A 16505-nucleotide genomic window follows, 5' to 3' on the forward strand; every position below is an offset into this window, starting at 1 on the left:
CTTTTAATTTAGCAAGATCAGGCACTTTTCTGGTGATTCTGACATAATAACCCAGGACCAAAAGTCTTGTCTCAAACTTTCAACTTTTGGGTCGATATTTCTGCCCTCTACCGACTCTGACACCAGGTTATACTTTACATTTCAGGATTTTACCAATGGTATTATGTTCTAGTTGACTATTGGCCCCAGTCTTGCAAACATGTACACATACACATGCAACACAGGAGCAGTGTCATTCAAATCTGCATAGTTGTCATTGGGACTTTACACATGCTTAATGTTAAGCACATGCAGAAGTGTGTGCAGGATTGGGGATTTAGTTAGTTAATTTCTTTGGTGCTTTGAAGATTTTTAATGGTTGCAAGTAAGAGTTTTAGTATTTTACATAATGTTGTGAAGGAGCCACAGAACCTAGTAATTTTGGCAGCTATGAATGTAAGAAAGATTAGAAATGTACCATATGACTGGATAAAGGCAACTTGTGACTGAGATCATTGCCTCCTTCACACTTAGTAGCAAACATATCATTATTAGAAATATATTCTGAAGATTGCAACATGAGTCTACTCTGCTTGGACAGGGAGAAAGCAGTAGTGTAATAGGAGGTAGCTGCCTTACTTTCTTTTGTTTTTTAAAAAGATGTTTGAATTCTCGGAGAATGAATGCAAGGGCTGGGACTAGTGATATCCTGCCTCCCAGCAGTGAAGAGTGGACTGAATGTGAAACACACAGGTAGATGAGCACCATGCGCTTGCAAGTATCCATTGGTGAATGTGTGGGGAGCTCTTAGAATTAACAGAAAGGCCTGATTGTCAAAAGAGAGTTCTAAATTGTCTTCAAAGTTTCTATATGATCTAGATTGTGTGCACACATCCCCACACTCATGCACATTCAAAAGCTGAATTCCCACAGGGAAATTCCTTGAGGACAACTTATGTAGCACCTTTGAAAATTTGGCTCATGAGATGTGGTAGTGAGATCACTTCAGTATAATAACCAGATCATTTTAAAATGTATTTGAAAACTAAAGTTGTTGTAGTATCATTTAAAAACAAGATGTTGCTGCTGAAAAAATGTACAGTGCTGACTCATAGTGAAGAGGGGACTGCAAACAGGGGAGTTTGAGAGGGGGAGAAGGAAATCCCCCTGCTGAACAAACAAGGTGCAAGTACTAATCTTGGGCTGAGTTAGTTTGTTTGGCTGTTTGTGTTTTTCCTTCTCTTTCAGGTTATTTCAGTTACAGGGTCAGCTGGGACTATGTGTCTGGAGACTGTTTGAGCCTTTGTTTCATGGATCAGAGAATCAGAGAATCACAGAAATTGGGGTTGGAGGAGACCTCAGGAAGTCATCTGCTCAAAGCAGGATCAGCACCAACTAAATCATCCCAGCCAGGGCTTTGTCAAGCCAGGCCTTAAAAACCTCTAAGGATGGAGATTCCACCACCTCCCTAGCTAATCCATTCCAGTGCTTCACCACCCTCCTAGTGAAATAATGTTTCCTAATATCCAACCTAGGGACATTGCCAGCAGATCATTCCCCTCTATTTGACATTGGTGAGGCCTCATCTGGGGTACTGTGTCCAGTTTTAGGCCTCACACTACAAGAAGGATGTGGAAAAATTGGAAAGAGTCCAGCGGAGGGCAACAAAAATGATTAGGGGTCTGGAGCACATGACTTATGAGGAGAGGCTGAGGGAACTGGGATTGTTTAGTCTGCAGAAGGGAAGGATGAGAGGGGATTTGATAGCTGCTTTCAACTACCTGAAAGGGGGTTCCAAAGAGGATGGATCTAGACTGTTCTCAGTGGTACCCGATGACAGAAGAAGGAGTAATGGTCTCAAGTTGCAGTGGGGGAGGTTTAGGTTGGATCTTAGGAAAAACTTTTTCACTAGGAGGGTGGTGAAGCACTGCAATGGGTTACCTAGGGAGGTGGTGGAATCTCCTTCCTTAGAGGTTTTTAAGGTCAGGCTTGACAAAGCCCTGGCTGGGATGATTTAGTTGGGAATTGGTCTTGCTTTAGCAGGGAGTTGGACTAGATGACCTCCTGAGGTCCCTTCCAACCATGATATTCTATGATTCTGTGATTCTATGAACCTAGACCTCCCCCACTACAATTTGAGACCATTACTCCTTGTTCTATCATCTGTCACCACTGAGAACAGCTGAGCTCCACCTTGTTTGGTAGCTGAAGGCTGCTATCAAATCCTCCCTCAAACTTCTCTTCTGCAGACTAACAAGCCCAGTTCCCTCAGCATCTCCTCGTAAGTCATTTGCCCCAGCCCCCTGATCATTTTTGTTGCCCTCTGCTGGACTCTCTCCAATTTGTCCACATCCTTTCTGTAGTGGGGGGCCCAAAACTCCAGATGCCAAAACTTCTGTAGTGGGGGGGATGCAATACTCCAGATGTGGCCTCACCAGTGCCAAAAAGAGGGGAATAATCACTTCCCTCGATCTGTTGGCAGTGCTCCACTAATGCAGCCTAATATGCCATTAGCCTTTTTGGCAACAAGGGCACACTGCTGACTCATATCCAGCTTCTCGTACAGTGTAATCCCCAGGTCCTTTTCTGCAGAACTGCTGCTTAGCCAGTCGGTCCCTAGCTTATAGCAGTGCATGAGATTCTTCCATCCTAAGTGCAGGACTCTGCACTTGTCCTTGATGAACCTCATCAGATTTCTTTTGGCCCAATCCTCCAATTTGTCAAGGTCACTCTGGACCCTATCCCTACCCTCCAGCGTATCTACCTCCCCCACCCACACACACAGTTTAGTGTTATCTGTGAACTTGCAGAGGGTGCAATCCATCCCATCATCCCGATCATTAATAAGGATGTTGAACAAAACCGGCCTCAGGACGAACCTCTGGAGCACTCCACTTGGTACCCGCTGCCAACTAGACATCGAGCTGTTGCTCACTATCTGTTGAGCCCAGCAATATAGCCAGTATCTATCCACCTTATAGTTCATTCATCCAATCCACACTTTTTTAACTTGCTAGCAAAAATACTGTTGGAGACCATATCAAAAGCTTTGCTAAAATCAAGATATATCACGTCCACTGCTTTCCTCATATCCACAGAGCCAGTTATCTCATCATAGAAGGCAATCAGGTTGGTCAGGCATGACTTGCCCTTGGTGAATCCATGTTGACTGTTCCAGATCACTTTCCTCTCCTCCAAGTGGTTCAAAATGATTTCCATGAGGACCTGCTCCATGATTTTTCCAGAGACTGAGGTGAGGAGATCTTCCTTGATCATCCTTGATTAGCCTCAATCAGCCTTACGATCACCGTCCCCCTGACCTAGGAAAGGAGGCCTTAAAAGCCAGAAGCTGAGCAACCAAGGGGAGCTAGCAAACAGGGGACCACAAACAGGGGAGTTTGGGAGGGGGGTTGTGGGAAGGAGGTATAATATAATCATTATGGTTAGGAAAGGCCGTATCACCAGTGCCAACACTGCTCCTGTCTTCTCCATCTGCACCTGTATCCAGACAGACAACCTAACCCTGGATGCCTCTACCCAGATCCTGGTGTGGATTTGCATAGACTGTGGTCTGCATTTCCCACTCACAGAAAGCCAGGCTTGGGGGACCATCCTGTGTTGAAAGGTGCCTGCTGGTCGAATCTCTCAGAAAGCAAGTGGGAGAGCTACAGGAGGAGGTGGCTAGGCTGAGCAGCATCTGTCTCCACGAGGAATTCCTTGAGAGTATTTGCATGGAGACATCCAAGGCTGAGGAGGCTATCCAGCTACAGAGGACTGCTGTCATGCCACTAGGGGAGGAAGATATGGCTCTGTCACAGAGAGGACATTGGCTGCTGGTTGTTTCTGGCATCATGCAGTGCTCCACCCCTACTCCCAACTCACCCATCACAGTGATAGAAAATGGATATGCTGCCCTAGCAATGAGCAATGAGGAATTGCCCCCAAAGGTAGAGAAGGAGAAGCCATGTACCCCCCAAGGCTAGGAGGATCGCAGCCACCATTCCCTGGAGGAAACATAGGGTAGGGGTGGTTGGTGACTTTTCTTTTAAGGAGGACGGAGGCACTCATCTGTCGCCCTGACATGGCATCCCGGGAGGTATGCTGCCTGCCAGGGGCCCGTATCCAAGATGTTAAGGCGGGATTCTCAAGGATCACCAGGCCATCTGACTACTACCCCATGCTACTCATCCATGTGGGCACTAATGATACTGTGAAGTATGACCCTCAGCAGATCAGAAGTGACTACTGGGCTGTGGGAGTAAAGGTAAAGAAGTTGAGCGTGCAGGTGGTGTTCTCTTCGATCCTTCTGGTCAAGGGTAGGGACCGAGGCAGAGACAGATGCATCCAGGAGGTGAATGCCTGGCTGCGAGGATGGTGTTGCCAGGAGGGCTTCAGCATCCTTGACCACGGGATGCTGTTCTAGGAAGAAGGGCTGCTAAGCAGAGATGGGGTCCATCAGACTGTGAAGAACTTCAAAAAGATCTCTCAAAACTAAGTGATTGGTCAACAAAATGGCAAATGAAATTTAACGTGGATAAATGTAAGTAACGTGCATTGGAAAAAATAACCTCAACTATACATACAATATGATGGGGCTAATTTAGCTACAACTAATCAGGAAAGAGATCTTGGAGTCGTCATGGATAGTTCTCTGAAGACGTCCACGCAGCATGCAGCAGCAGCCAAAAAAGCAAACAGGATGTTAGGAATCATTTTAAAAGGGATAGAGAATAAGATGGAGAATATCTTATTGCCCTTATATAAACCCATGGTGTGCCCACATCTTGAATACTGCGTACAGATGTGGTCTCCACATTTCAAAAAAGATATACTGGCATTAGAAAAAGTTCAGAAAAGGACAACTAAAATGATTAGGGGGTTGGAACGGGTCCCACATGAGAACAGATTAAAGAGACTAGGACTTTTCAGCTTGGAAAAGAGGAGACTGAAGGGGGATTTGATAGAGGTATATAAAATCATGAGTGGTGTGGAGAAAGTGAATAAGAAAAAGTTATTTACTTGTTCCCATAATATAAGAACTAGGGACCACCAAATGAAATTAATGGGCAACAGGTTTAAAACAAATAAAAGGAAGTTGTTCTTCGCACAGCGCACAGTCAACCTGTGGAACTCCTTGCCTGAGGAGGTTGTGAAGGCTAGGACTATAACAGGGTTTAAAAGAGAACTAGATAAATTCATGGAGGTTAAGTCCATTAATGGCTATTAGCCAGGATGGGTAAGGAATGGTATCCCTAGCCTCTATTTGTCAGATAGTGGAGTTGGATGACAGGAAAGAGATCACTTGATCATTATATGTTATGTTAACACCCTCTAGAGCACCTGGCATTGGCCACTGTTGGTAGACAGGATACTGGGCTGGATGGACCTTTGGTCTGACCCAGTACGGCCGTTCTTATATTCTTATGTACCTATCGAGGAAGGAGAAGAACATATTTGGATACAGATTGGGCTTTAAAGTAGGTTTGAATTGGGCAGGTGGCCAAAGCCCACAGATAGTCAAAAACATGGCGATCTGGGAGAACAGTCAGAATATGGGGGGAGCATGGGCAGTTATAGCAGGGATAATGGAGAGACAAGACAGACCTGGCTGAGGGCAAGAGGGTAATCAAATCGGTATCTTAGATGTCTGTATACTAATGTGAGAAGTATGGGGAATAAGCTTGGACACAATTCTCCATATGAGGCCTCATCAGTGTGGAGTAGAGTGGAAGAATTACTTCTTGTGTCTTGCTTACAACGCTCCTGCTAATATATCCCAGAAAGATATTCGCTTTTCTTCAACAGTGTTACACTGTTGATTCATATTTGGCTTGTGGTCCACTGTGACCCCCGGATCCTTTTCTGCAGCACTCCTTCCTAGGCAGTCATTTCCCATTTTGTATGTGTACAACTGACTGTTCCTTCCTAACTGGCATACTTTTTATTTGTCCTAATTGAATTTCATCCTATTTACTTCAGACCATTTCTCCAGTTTGTTCGATAATTTTGAAGTATAATCTTATCCTCCAAAGCATAGAATTCCTGAGACACTGTTGCATAGAATGTGTGATGGTTGAGAGAAGTGACTTGATTGTGGTCTGTAAGTATGTAGACAAGGAGAATATTTCTGTTAACAGAGGGCTCTATAGTCTAGCAGACATAGCCAGATCCACTGGTTGGGAGCTGAAGGTAGACAAATTCAGACTAGAAATAAGATGCCCATTTTTAGTGAGGTAATTAACCATTGGAGCAATTTACCTAGGGTTGTGATGGATTCTCCATCACTTGGAGTCTTTAAATCAAGATTGGAGGTCTTCTTCCCCAAAGATATGCTGTAATTCAGTGACAAGTTATTTAAAATTGAAGCAGAAATTGTTGCCTGAAATTGTATGGCCCATGTTGTACAGGATGTCAGATGATCACAAGGGTTCCTCCCAACCTTAGAATTTATGTATTTATGTGTCTAATTATATTTTGGGCTTCTGTGACATTTGCACACCCTACCAATTACATTTTCAACCCACCAGAAACATGGGGGATGGAGAAAGGAAAGACATTACCACAGTATTTTTAGCCCTTAGCCTTGACCTTTGAGAAGTCACTGTATCTTTAATGTCTCTTGGAATTACAAACCAAGGAAGGAAAAAGCCACCTGAAAATAACATACATTATGAACAGAATTGTTTGTAAGTGGAATGTTTTGTTCTGAGATATCTGAATTGGATGCATCATGATAGTTCTTAAAACAAAAATGTTTGTTCATGATCTAGTTTGGGCAAAAATACTGTAGCCATTCAACCCATTTTTCTAAGCCTTGTCACAACTTATAAGTCATTAAAAGCATCTCAAGGGGCTTGTGATGGGTTGTCCCCCTTTAAGGTGCCACCTGATGCACTGAGACCGCCTGTTCCAACAGCCTGGGCCCCCTTTACCCTGTCCTGCTGAGCCAGGCTCTTAAGCCTCCTCTAGCACACACACAGGCAGCGCCACACCCAGCTGCAGAAAGACACAGACACAAAGATCAGCTGTGGAAAGACTCAGCTTAAGGGACCTGCTCCAGCACACAGGTGCCAACCTTCCTGTATAGAAAGATCTGCACAGCACAATGTGAAGAGAGATATGCACAGCTTCTTGCCCCCTTCCCCCCAAGATATGAATTGCACAAACTGGGCTATGTTATAAACAAAATAAATGTATTAACTATAAAAGGCAGATTTTAAGTGATTATAAGGGATAGCAAACAGAACAAAGCAGATTACTGAGCAAATAAAACAAAACGCACATACTAAGCTTAAGATCTTTAAGAGATTGATTTCAAGAAGTAATTGTTGTTTTAGACAATTTGCAGCATTTCTGTAGCTTAGAGTTCCAGTTATTTCTTCTTACAAACTGGACCCCCCTGTCTCAGTCTGGACTCACCCCTGCATTTCCCCTCAGGTTAGGTCCTTCATCCCTCTGGGTGCTTTCAGTAGTCTTTCTTCTTGGGTAGGCAATGGAGAAGAGTCCAGATTAACCCCCTCCCCAGCCTTAAAAGGGATTTACCTAAAGTCGGAAACCGTAGTTTGATCCCCCTCCCCCGACAGAGGAAAAGTACCAGCAGTGTCAAAGGTGGTATTTTGTATCAGGTGACAGGACCACCTGATATGGTAGTGTCACAGCTACATCCCAGGATGCCTCTGAGGAAGGAGAGAGATTAGTCTCTTCACAGTCTTACTGTTTCTTTCTAATGGCCCATCAAGGCTGTGAGGGCCGGTTGTCCGGTAGGTGTCTCCCAAAAACACACAATTGTAATTGTTACATAGTCAGCATTCCTAACTTTAGATACAGAAAGGATACATGCATACAAATAGGATAATCACATTCAGTACATCATAACCTTTCCAATGATACCTTACAAGACACATCTTGCATAAAATATATCTTAGGCTATATTCATATCAGAACAGTATTTCTATGAAGAATATGGGGTGTAACACCGCAGAGAAGGTGAGCAGGAGATAGGGGACTAGAAGCCATACATACTGCAATGGGCTGTGCTTGCTATTTTAGACTCCATGGGATTAGCCTGGCCAGGCCCAGAAACTTTGTTTGTGAACTTTCAAGTTTGGGGTCTCTGGACCAGAGTCCTGAGATAAGAGCCCTATGAACTGTTGTTATAGCTGCTCCCTCTCCTTTGTAAAGGGGACATACTTATTGTTAGTCAGTTTTGGCTTCCCTTGGCCCAGATCCTTTAAAGTGAACTTACTGGTAACCCAATTGGGGAAAGTCAGGCAGGGTGAGCCTGCAGCATTATGCCTCACCACAAGGAGGGCTGTAGGGATGGGATATGCTTTGTATAGTGCCATCCTTATTTATGTTGGGTAGTACTTCTTCCACAAGCTGTTCTGAGGTAAAAAAAATGGGAGGTGAGTGGGAAGTATCAAAAAAGCTTTGTCTGTCTTTATATATTGTAAAGGAGTAAAATGGGGTGCAAGACCAATTTAATAAAAACAGCCCTTTACAGTTCACATTTAATTAACTTAGCCTCACAACAACCTTTGAGGTAGGGAATATTCCATGCATAAATTTTACTAAATGGCAAAGAGGTGAAGTGACTTCCCTAAGGTCACACAGTCAGTCTGTGACTGACAGATTTAGGAACAGACCCCAGATCATCTGATTTCCAGTATTGTGCCTTAACCACAAAGCCTTGCTGTGTGTAACTAATATCCCACAATGTTTTTACTACAATTAAAAAAGGAAAGAGTAGAACAAATGTAAAAACTAAATTGATAAAATAGCAGTTGGTTATTACCAGAATAACTGAGTTCAGAAGCTGGCCCTCTGGATGTAACTGAGAGGAAGATTCAGGTAACAAAACATAAGAGGCAGTCCATCGAAAGCAAAATTCCATAAATACTTAAATTTGAAAAGAGAGGTAGAAGGGATGGCAAAGTGCTTTCCAACGACCCATACCTTCTCAACTAAAATTACTACTATTCCTCTAATTGGCAGCCATGTAACCTTTGAAATACAGATGTTAACTAAGAACACAAAGCAAGTATCAGCAGGAGTGTTGACCAAATTTTTTGTTCATTGTTGGCACCCTTTTCATCTGCAAGAGATGGTCGGAATTGCTGCCTATGATGGTTGGTGGTGCATGTTTGCAATGTCTCATGTGACTGAATAGTTCAATCTGAGATCTGCATGATCTTTGGCAATTGTTACAAATATATGTATCTTGGTTGGGAGCAGGATGGATTTGATTTAAACCATGATAGAAATTACTAGTCAGGAAGACTCGATTTAATCATGGATTTCTACATAAAAGTGCATTCTTGTTGGTTGTTATAACCTTAATACATATTATTCACAACTTAGAGATAGATGTAGGTTTCGTTGTTAGAAGGTATATTTTTAAAGTGATTTATTTTGAAAACTTTTCAGAGTAATTTCACAGCTATATCAGAAAATGAATGAATGATTGGTTATTTCATTTACCAAAGGTAATTGAAGAAGATATTTATGAAGTCACTGGGAGGTGAACTATCTCTCCCATTCAACAGATTAATCGTTAATATTTGGAGGATTTTCTTGCCATGCTGTATTAAGAGGAGAACATTAACAGGCAGATATTTAAATTGTTTTATTTAACTAAAACAACTACATTAATGTATTCTGGATTTTTTTCTTCAACAGCAAACATAATATTTTAACAAAACAAGCATATGAATTTTTGAATTTAGTTAAACATTCAAGTTTTTTAAAATCAGGTTTGTTTTTGTTAAAATTGGTTTAACTAAAATAGTTAAATGAAATATTTTAAAAAGAAAACATTAAATCGACTTTGTCAGCCAGGTCAACATGAGAAACTTTAAATACTGGCTTCTGCAGCTAACTCAGTCATCTTCACCTTCATTTTCCTGTTTGTTCATAATCTGGAAAAGAAAAACAAGCTTTCCTGCTTTTTCAGGTCCCAAACGATTTCTCAGTTTGGAATAAATTAGTTGAAAGGAAGAAAATATTCTTTCTACACCATCAGAAGAAACTACTGCTGTTAAAAGTGAGATTATCACTTCAACAGTCTCTGAATGCAAGTGCTTAAGTAACTTCCACGAGTTCACTGGTGTGACTTTCTTTAAAACTTCATCAGCAAACATATATTTCTTGAATGGCTCACCCTTAGCTCTGAAGTTTATTATAGTTGGCATTATAGAGGGATGATTGCTGGATGTCCATGTCATAGCCAACTCCTCTTCTTCAACAGTTAAGGTTTGACCCTGGTACTGAGTATTGAGAATATTTTCAAGAAAATGAGCTGGAGATAGTGCTTGTCCCATTTGTTTTTTTAATGCTTGTAATTTAACTCTGTCATTGCATATTTCTCTTTTTAAGATCTCACTCAGTTCCTTCCAAATTTCAACGGCATCAGCAATAGAACAGCTATTTCCCTGCATTTTGTTCAAGGCTACAGAAATAGGCTTCAGGGTACTCAGCATGTGTTCAACATTTCCCTTAAGCCCAATGCTGAGAACATTGGCTGTGACAGTGCCATCTATTTTTTTAACGATTTTGTTCACAAACTCTCGTCAGATTAGGTCAGTTCTTGCTGCAGTACTCAAAACAGTCCACTACTGAGTTCCATCACGTGTCTTGAGGGAGAGTTAGCTTGGTTCCTCCCACTTTTTTCAGAGCAGCTGCTGCAAAGTGATTCTTATGGAAGAATTTTGCAATTTCAACAATATTAGCCTTTATTTCTGGAACACTGAAGTCTTTGGCTAGGAGGTGCGTCAAATGAATACTGCAGCCATATGTTATTAGCTTGGGATTCTCTTCACTCTCTTCTAAATAATTTCTTCTCATCTTGGATACAATTGCAGCATTGTCTCTGACCAAGCTGCATACTAGACATTTGAATTTTTTTTCACAGTTTGTTATAGCTTTTACTGCTACTTCTTGTAAGTATTCTGCTATGTGTGCATTTCCAGATATATAAATTGTTTCTGTAAGGAAGACATTCCCTTCTTCTGTTGTCACACAGCACCTAAAACAGGATCATTGTGGACATTGCTCTACCCATCAAGACTCGGGTTAACAATTTTACCCTTTAGACCTTTTGCACACTGCTAAATTTCTCTTTCATACACTTTATCCAGCAATTTTCCTGCGACATCTGCTCTGATGGGTGGACTGTATCCTTGTCTTAATGACTGAACCATGTTAATGAAGTGTGGGTTCTCAATCATACAGAAAGGAGAGTTTGTTGCATAAACAAACTGGGCAATTTTTCCATCAATTAGCCCTTTTTGTAATCTGCTGGATCTTATCATTGGCAGATAACTCTGAAACTATAGAAAATGATGGTGATCTTGAAGGTGGACAGTCTTCAGAATCCTAAAATGATAGTACCAGAGAGTAACAACTATTATTTTTTGCTCAGACATGAGAATTCAAGAATAGTCCAGAAGGAAGACAGGCCGTCCGCAAGAAAGAAGTATGAAATAAAAAAAGTTTACCTGAAGATCCTGCATGTTCGGACATGTTCCTTTCATAATCTTCAGTGCAGCTTCCTCCTGAGAAGGAACACGTCTCATGATGTTGTTTCATTTGGGCAGCCAGGTCTTGTATTTCTTTGTTGCACTATTTGCTTTTTGCATGCGTGCCTGTCTTACCCACACATAGAGGAACTTCATTAAAATATGCCCAAGCTGGGTCTCTTTTATGGCCTGCTGCCATTATAGGTTTTCCCTTCTAGTAAGAGGTATGGCAGATCTCAAATCAATGAAGGCTACACTCACAAAGACCTCAACTTTTTGAAACTTTGCACTTTTAGAGAGAGGTAAGGGATTGACTTTGTGTACACAAATTTGCAGAGGGACAATAGGGTTGAGATCTGTTATTTCTCACCTCTATATATTATTTATTTATTTATTTATTTTAAAACATTTTTGCTGTTGACGAGCATGTTATCTCTGGAAACACAAATCCACAGTTTGAGAACCGCAAAACTAAACATCTCTGATGGTATCTTCTAGACTGAGCACTGAGTCCCATTGGGTAGATAGATTAACCTAAATAATCTATACAGAAGCCCCTGAAACCCTATAAAATTGGATTCCTAATTCATGAACTATTGAACTCATTTACAAAACTTTTCTTAAACGTTACATGAATATATTGTCTCATACTATAGAATTAGAATTTATAATGCCTATTCCATAGGGAGATATCTTTGAGCTATAGTTTTAATTAAGATACATTATCTTTAGATAGGTTTTTTTTCCTCAAAAAGCATTTTATCAAGAAAGTCCAATTTAAATAAAAAACTCCAATTTTTTTAAATCATTGATTTTTATCCACCCTGGTTAGGAGCTTCTTGCTTCCTATAGGCTCTTTTCTCTTCAATCTGTAGGAGCCAGCTCCTGTCATGGATTTTGATTCCCTGATGGAGATGATGGAGCCACTTGTTACGATCACTTGCCAAGATTTCCCATCGGTCAGGATCAATTCCAAATTCCTTCATATCACTTGCATGTGTCTTTATAGTGAAGTTTGGGACATCCTGTTGTTCTTGTTCTCTCTGATAGTTCCCCATATAGCAGGGGTAGGCAACTTCTGGCACTCACGCTGCACAGGTCCTGGCCACCAGTCCAGTGGGCTCTGCATTTTAATTTAATTTTAAATGAAGCTTCTTAAACATTTTAAAAACCTTATTTACTTTACATACAACAATAGTTTAGTTATATATTATAGACTTATAGAAAGAGACCTTCTTAAAACATTAACATGTATTACTGGCACGTGAAACCTTAAATTAAAGTGAATAAATGATGACTCGGCACACCACACCAACCCCTGCCATATAGCATGTCCTCGGGTATACATTTGTCTTCCAGCCTACTCAGATGGCCCATCCAGCACAATCATCTTTGGTTGAGCAGGGCTGTCACGCTTGGTAAATTTGCCCTTTGAAGAGCTTCTGCACTGGTGACTTTATCTTGCCATTTGATGTTGAGTATGCGGTGTAAACAGCATAGGTGGAAACTGTTTAAACTTTTCTCCTGATGAGCATAAATTGTCCATGTTTCCCCACCATACATGAGAGGGCTGAGGACCCAAGCTTGGTACATTAGCATTTTAGTCGTGATGGTTAACTTTGATTTGTTCCATGCACTTTTAGTTAGTCTGCTAAAGGTGGTGGCAGCCTTTCCAATGCAAACATTTAGTTCTTCATCCATTGGTGGTTACTGTAGAACCTAAATAGCTGAACTTTTGGACTGCTTCTGGCTGGTTTGCGTTTAAGGAGATTGAAGGATCTTGTGGAACCCCCTGTCCTAATACAACCATTTCTTAATGCTGATGGTAAGAGCAAATGCCTGACAGGCACTTGAAAGGTGATCCATGAGTTCTTGTAGCAGATCTTCATCGTGGGCTACAAGGGCAGCAGCATCAGTGAACAGAATTTCCCTGATTAGCACCTTTTTTACTTTGGCCTTTGACTTAAGTCTGGACAGGGTTGAAGAGTTTCCCATCCGATCTTGTGTGGAGATACACTCCATCTTTTGTGTCCTTAAACGCACAGTTCAGGAATACTGAGAAGAAGATTCCAAAGTGTGTAGGGGAAAGAACACATCCTTTCTTCACTCCGCTTTTCATCTCAAAGATGAAAGTACACTAAAATAAAATGTGCTATTTAGTCATTCCACAGATTGAACGAGAAATAATTTTCTGCCTAGTGTTGAAACCCAAAGTAATAAGGATTTCTTGGTTCTTGTGTAAAGATTGATTAGTCCCATGGAGCACACATACAGATCTTCTTCTTCTATTTTTCTTTTCTCTCCCTCCTTCCCACATCACACTTCCAGAAGAATGCTTTCCTCCTTTATGTTTGGTTGGTTCAAGCTAACTGCTTGCTACTGTACAATTTGCTCTGTATGTTCATCTGAGATTCTGTACAATAAAGAGATTCCTGTGGAAGCTATTCAGAGTATCTGGAGGATTTTGTCAAAAACTAAACTAAAGCAGCTCCGTAATAGCGTTTTTGACAAATATATTCAACTTATTTGCCGCACACCATATTCTTTCACAAAATGCCCAGTAACTTAAAATGGAGTTATGGGCTGTGTGTGATGCAGCACTGGTGGCGCATTTGGCATCACATCTGGTGCATAATGTGACATGGAATTGGCTAATCAATTTTTCATCTCTGCAAAGTCTGTAGCCTTTAACTTTAAGATTTTGAAAATTATCAGCGCCAGCCCCTGTCTGTTCCCAAAATGCATGAAATGGTTCTGCAACTTTAAGTAAAGGTTACTCTTGTAACAGCTAGAAGATACAGAATTTCTGTAGTGCATACTATGGTACTTTAAAAAATATATATCTTTGAAGCTCTTTTAACATATTTTAGTTTTCTGATAGGGGAGAGAAAAAGGAAAAATCTCTTGCTTCAAATTTTGTTAAGTATAGTTAATTAACTATTGGACAGGGTTTAAAGAGAAATGCAGTGAAGCCTAGAACTGTTAACAGATTAGTTAACAAGGGAGTACAGTTGATTTAGCCAGTTTTAAAAAGTAGCTATTTTAAAACTTTAATCCTTGAGTAATATTTCACTGTGATTTAGGATGTTTAGAATTTTTGTCTGTTCGATATTGTTCTCTCACAACATAGATGCAGTTCCCTGATACTCAGCCTCAAGAGCTTTTTTTAATATACTGTTTGTACATTTTAGCTGATCTCAGCAAAAGGACATTGACACGCCCATTGCCAGAGACACAACAGTCAATCCAAAGATTACATTTGATCTAATTCAATTTGACATCCTCACTGGAGGCTTATACTTACAAGAGGTAGTGCTGTAACATGGAACTACAGGAAGGATATTTTTGTAATGAGGAAGTTAGCTAGAAACAGATTGAAAGAGGAGTTTGGGGATTAAAATCCATAGAACCAGCATGCAGCTAGCTAAAAATGGCATGTTTGAATTGCAGACAAAATTATGCATTACTACAGCACGAGGGACTCTCATGTCCATTTCTCTGGTGTAACTCAATTGAAGATCATAGAGTAATTTTTTATTTACACTTATATAATTGAGATCAGTGTCTGTCCCTTGCTTTACTGATAAACTTACTTTCTTTCCCCTCCTGTCTCTAAATCCATATTTGAAGACTAGGGTTAAATCCCAAACTCACTGAATTTTAAAAACTTGCCCCAGGTGATGGGGTTGCAATCCCACCTAGGTTGTTTACTGATTCTGTACCAGTGGTTCAAAATTTTTAAGGATTACACATTCAGATTTGTGCACATGGCCAAATTCTGTGGCCAGTTATACCAAAGCATCTCCACTGAAGACAGAGCAGACTTTGATTATTGTTTTTATTTATATAGCTTATTTGCAGCATTAACAGTTACATTGTGGGTCTCATGATATTTGGTATTCTATTTAAAGCGCTGGGTCCTATGAGAATTTCAGCTTTAATTAAAAAGTAAACTTCTCGTCCTCCTAGTTGCAGAGGAAAGCTTGAAAACGTGACCCAAGTACATTGTAAAGGCTCAGAAACCAGAAGGCAAACAAAAAGGACCCCCAAATGTATTTTTAAAATCATCTTATTCTTAAGCCTCTCTCATAATTTGGGGGGGACCTAACTCATGATATTTTAATGGTGGGGTTGAAATGCTGTATTTGTTCACTGACTAAGCAAGTTAATAGAAAACAATGTTTTTCAAGCCCACACCACTCTGATATATTTAAAGAAACATGATTTACAACAAGCAGACTCAATGTATTGGTGGCTACTTGGTATTCATAGAACAGGATGAATTTCTTATCCTGTGTATGGGGTGGCAATTACAGGGCCAAATTCTGGCAGAGCACTTTCCATATGCACTCGTCAGGATATCCATGATTAGCAAGGGGGGGAGTGAAGGGCACAAGTTATCCACCCCAATCATGGATCCCCCAAATCTGTGGACAAACAGCTCTGTAGGCTCCCCACAAAGGAGCCAAACATGATCCTATTTACACCAACGTAAATCTAGAGTCATCCCAACTGAAATCAGAATCTGGCACATGGATTTTTCTGAGACAAGATCAAGGGGTCACAAGAGATGTGGACCATATGTTTATGTATGTAAAGCACCTGACTCAGCAGTGTCAGCTATCAAACCATATATACCTCTACCGCGATATAAGTCTGTCCTCATGAGCCAAAAAATCTTACCACATTATAGGTGAAACCGTGTTATATCAAACTTGCTCTGATCCACCGGAGTGCTCAGCTCCTCCCTCCTCCCCGCCACCCCCGGAGCACTGCCTTACCACGTTATATCCAAATTTGTGTTATATTGGGTCATGTTATATTGAGGTAGAGGTGTACTAATGTACATAATTTATTTGTGATCCTAGCTTGGGGGAGGCCTTGCAGGTGGCTGCCTTGAACATTAACGTGACTCTTGCAGTATTTATATGTACTTATTTTATAGATGTTTATGACTTGGCCATTCTTTTCCCTAGAGCATTGGAAAAACACTCAGACTAACAGCAACTC

General features: G+C 40.9%; 1 protein-coding gene across 2 annotated transcripts in view; it reads left to right on the top strand.

Moving 5' to 3' along the window:
- EPAS1 (endothelial PAS domain protein 1) overlaps positions 1 to 16505 on the top strand; it is a 148427-nt gene that overhangs the window by 104825 nt on the left and 27097 nt on the right. Inside the window, exon 7 of one of the 2 annotated variants that reach the window (XM_030557689.1) lies at positions 640 to 732. The exons of the other annotated variant lie outside the window; for it this stretch is intronic. Coding sequence (XP_030413549.1) covers positions 640 to 732 — 93 coding nt within the window. The remainder of the gene's footprint in view (positions 1 to 639; positions 733 to 16505) is intronic. 2 annotated transcript variants of the gene reach the window in all.

The sequence above is a fragment of the Gopherus evgoodei genome, chromosome 3 (assembly GCF_007399415.2).
Source record: "Gopherus evgoodei ecotype Sinaloan lineage chromosome 3, rGopEvg1_v1.p, whole genome shotgun sequence".
Lineage (NCBI taxonomy): Eukaryota > Metazoa > Chordata > Testudines > Testudinidae > Gopherus > Gopherus evgoodei.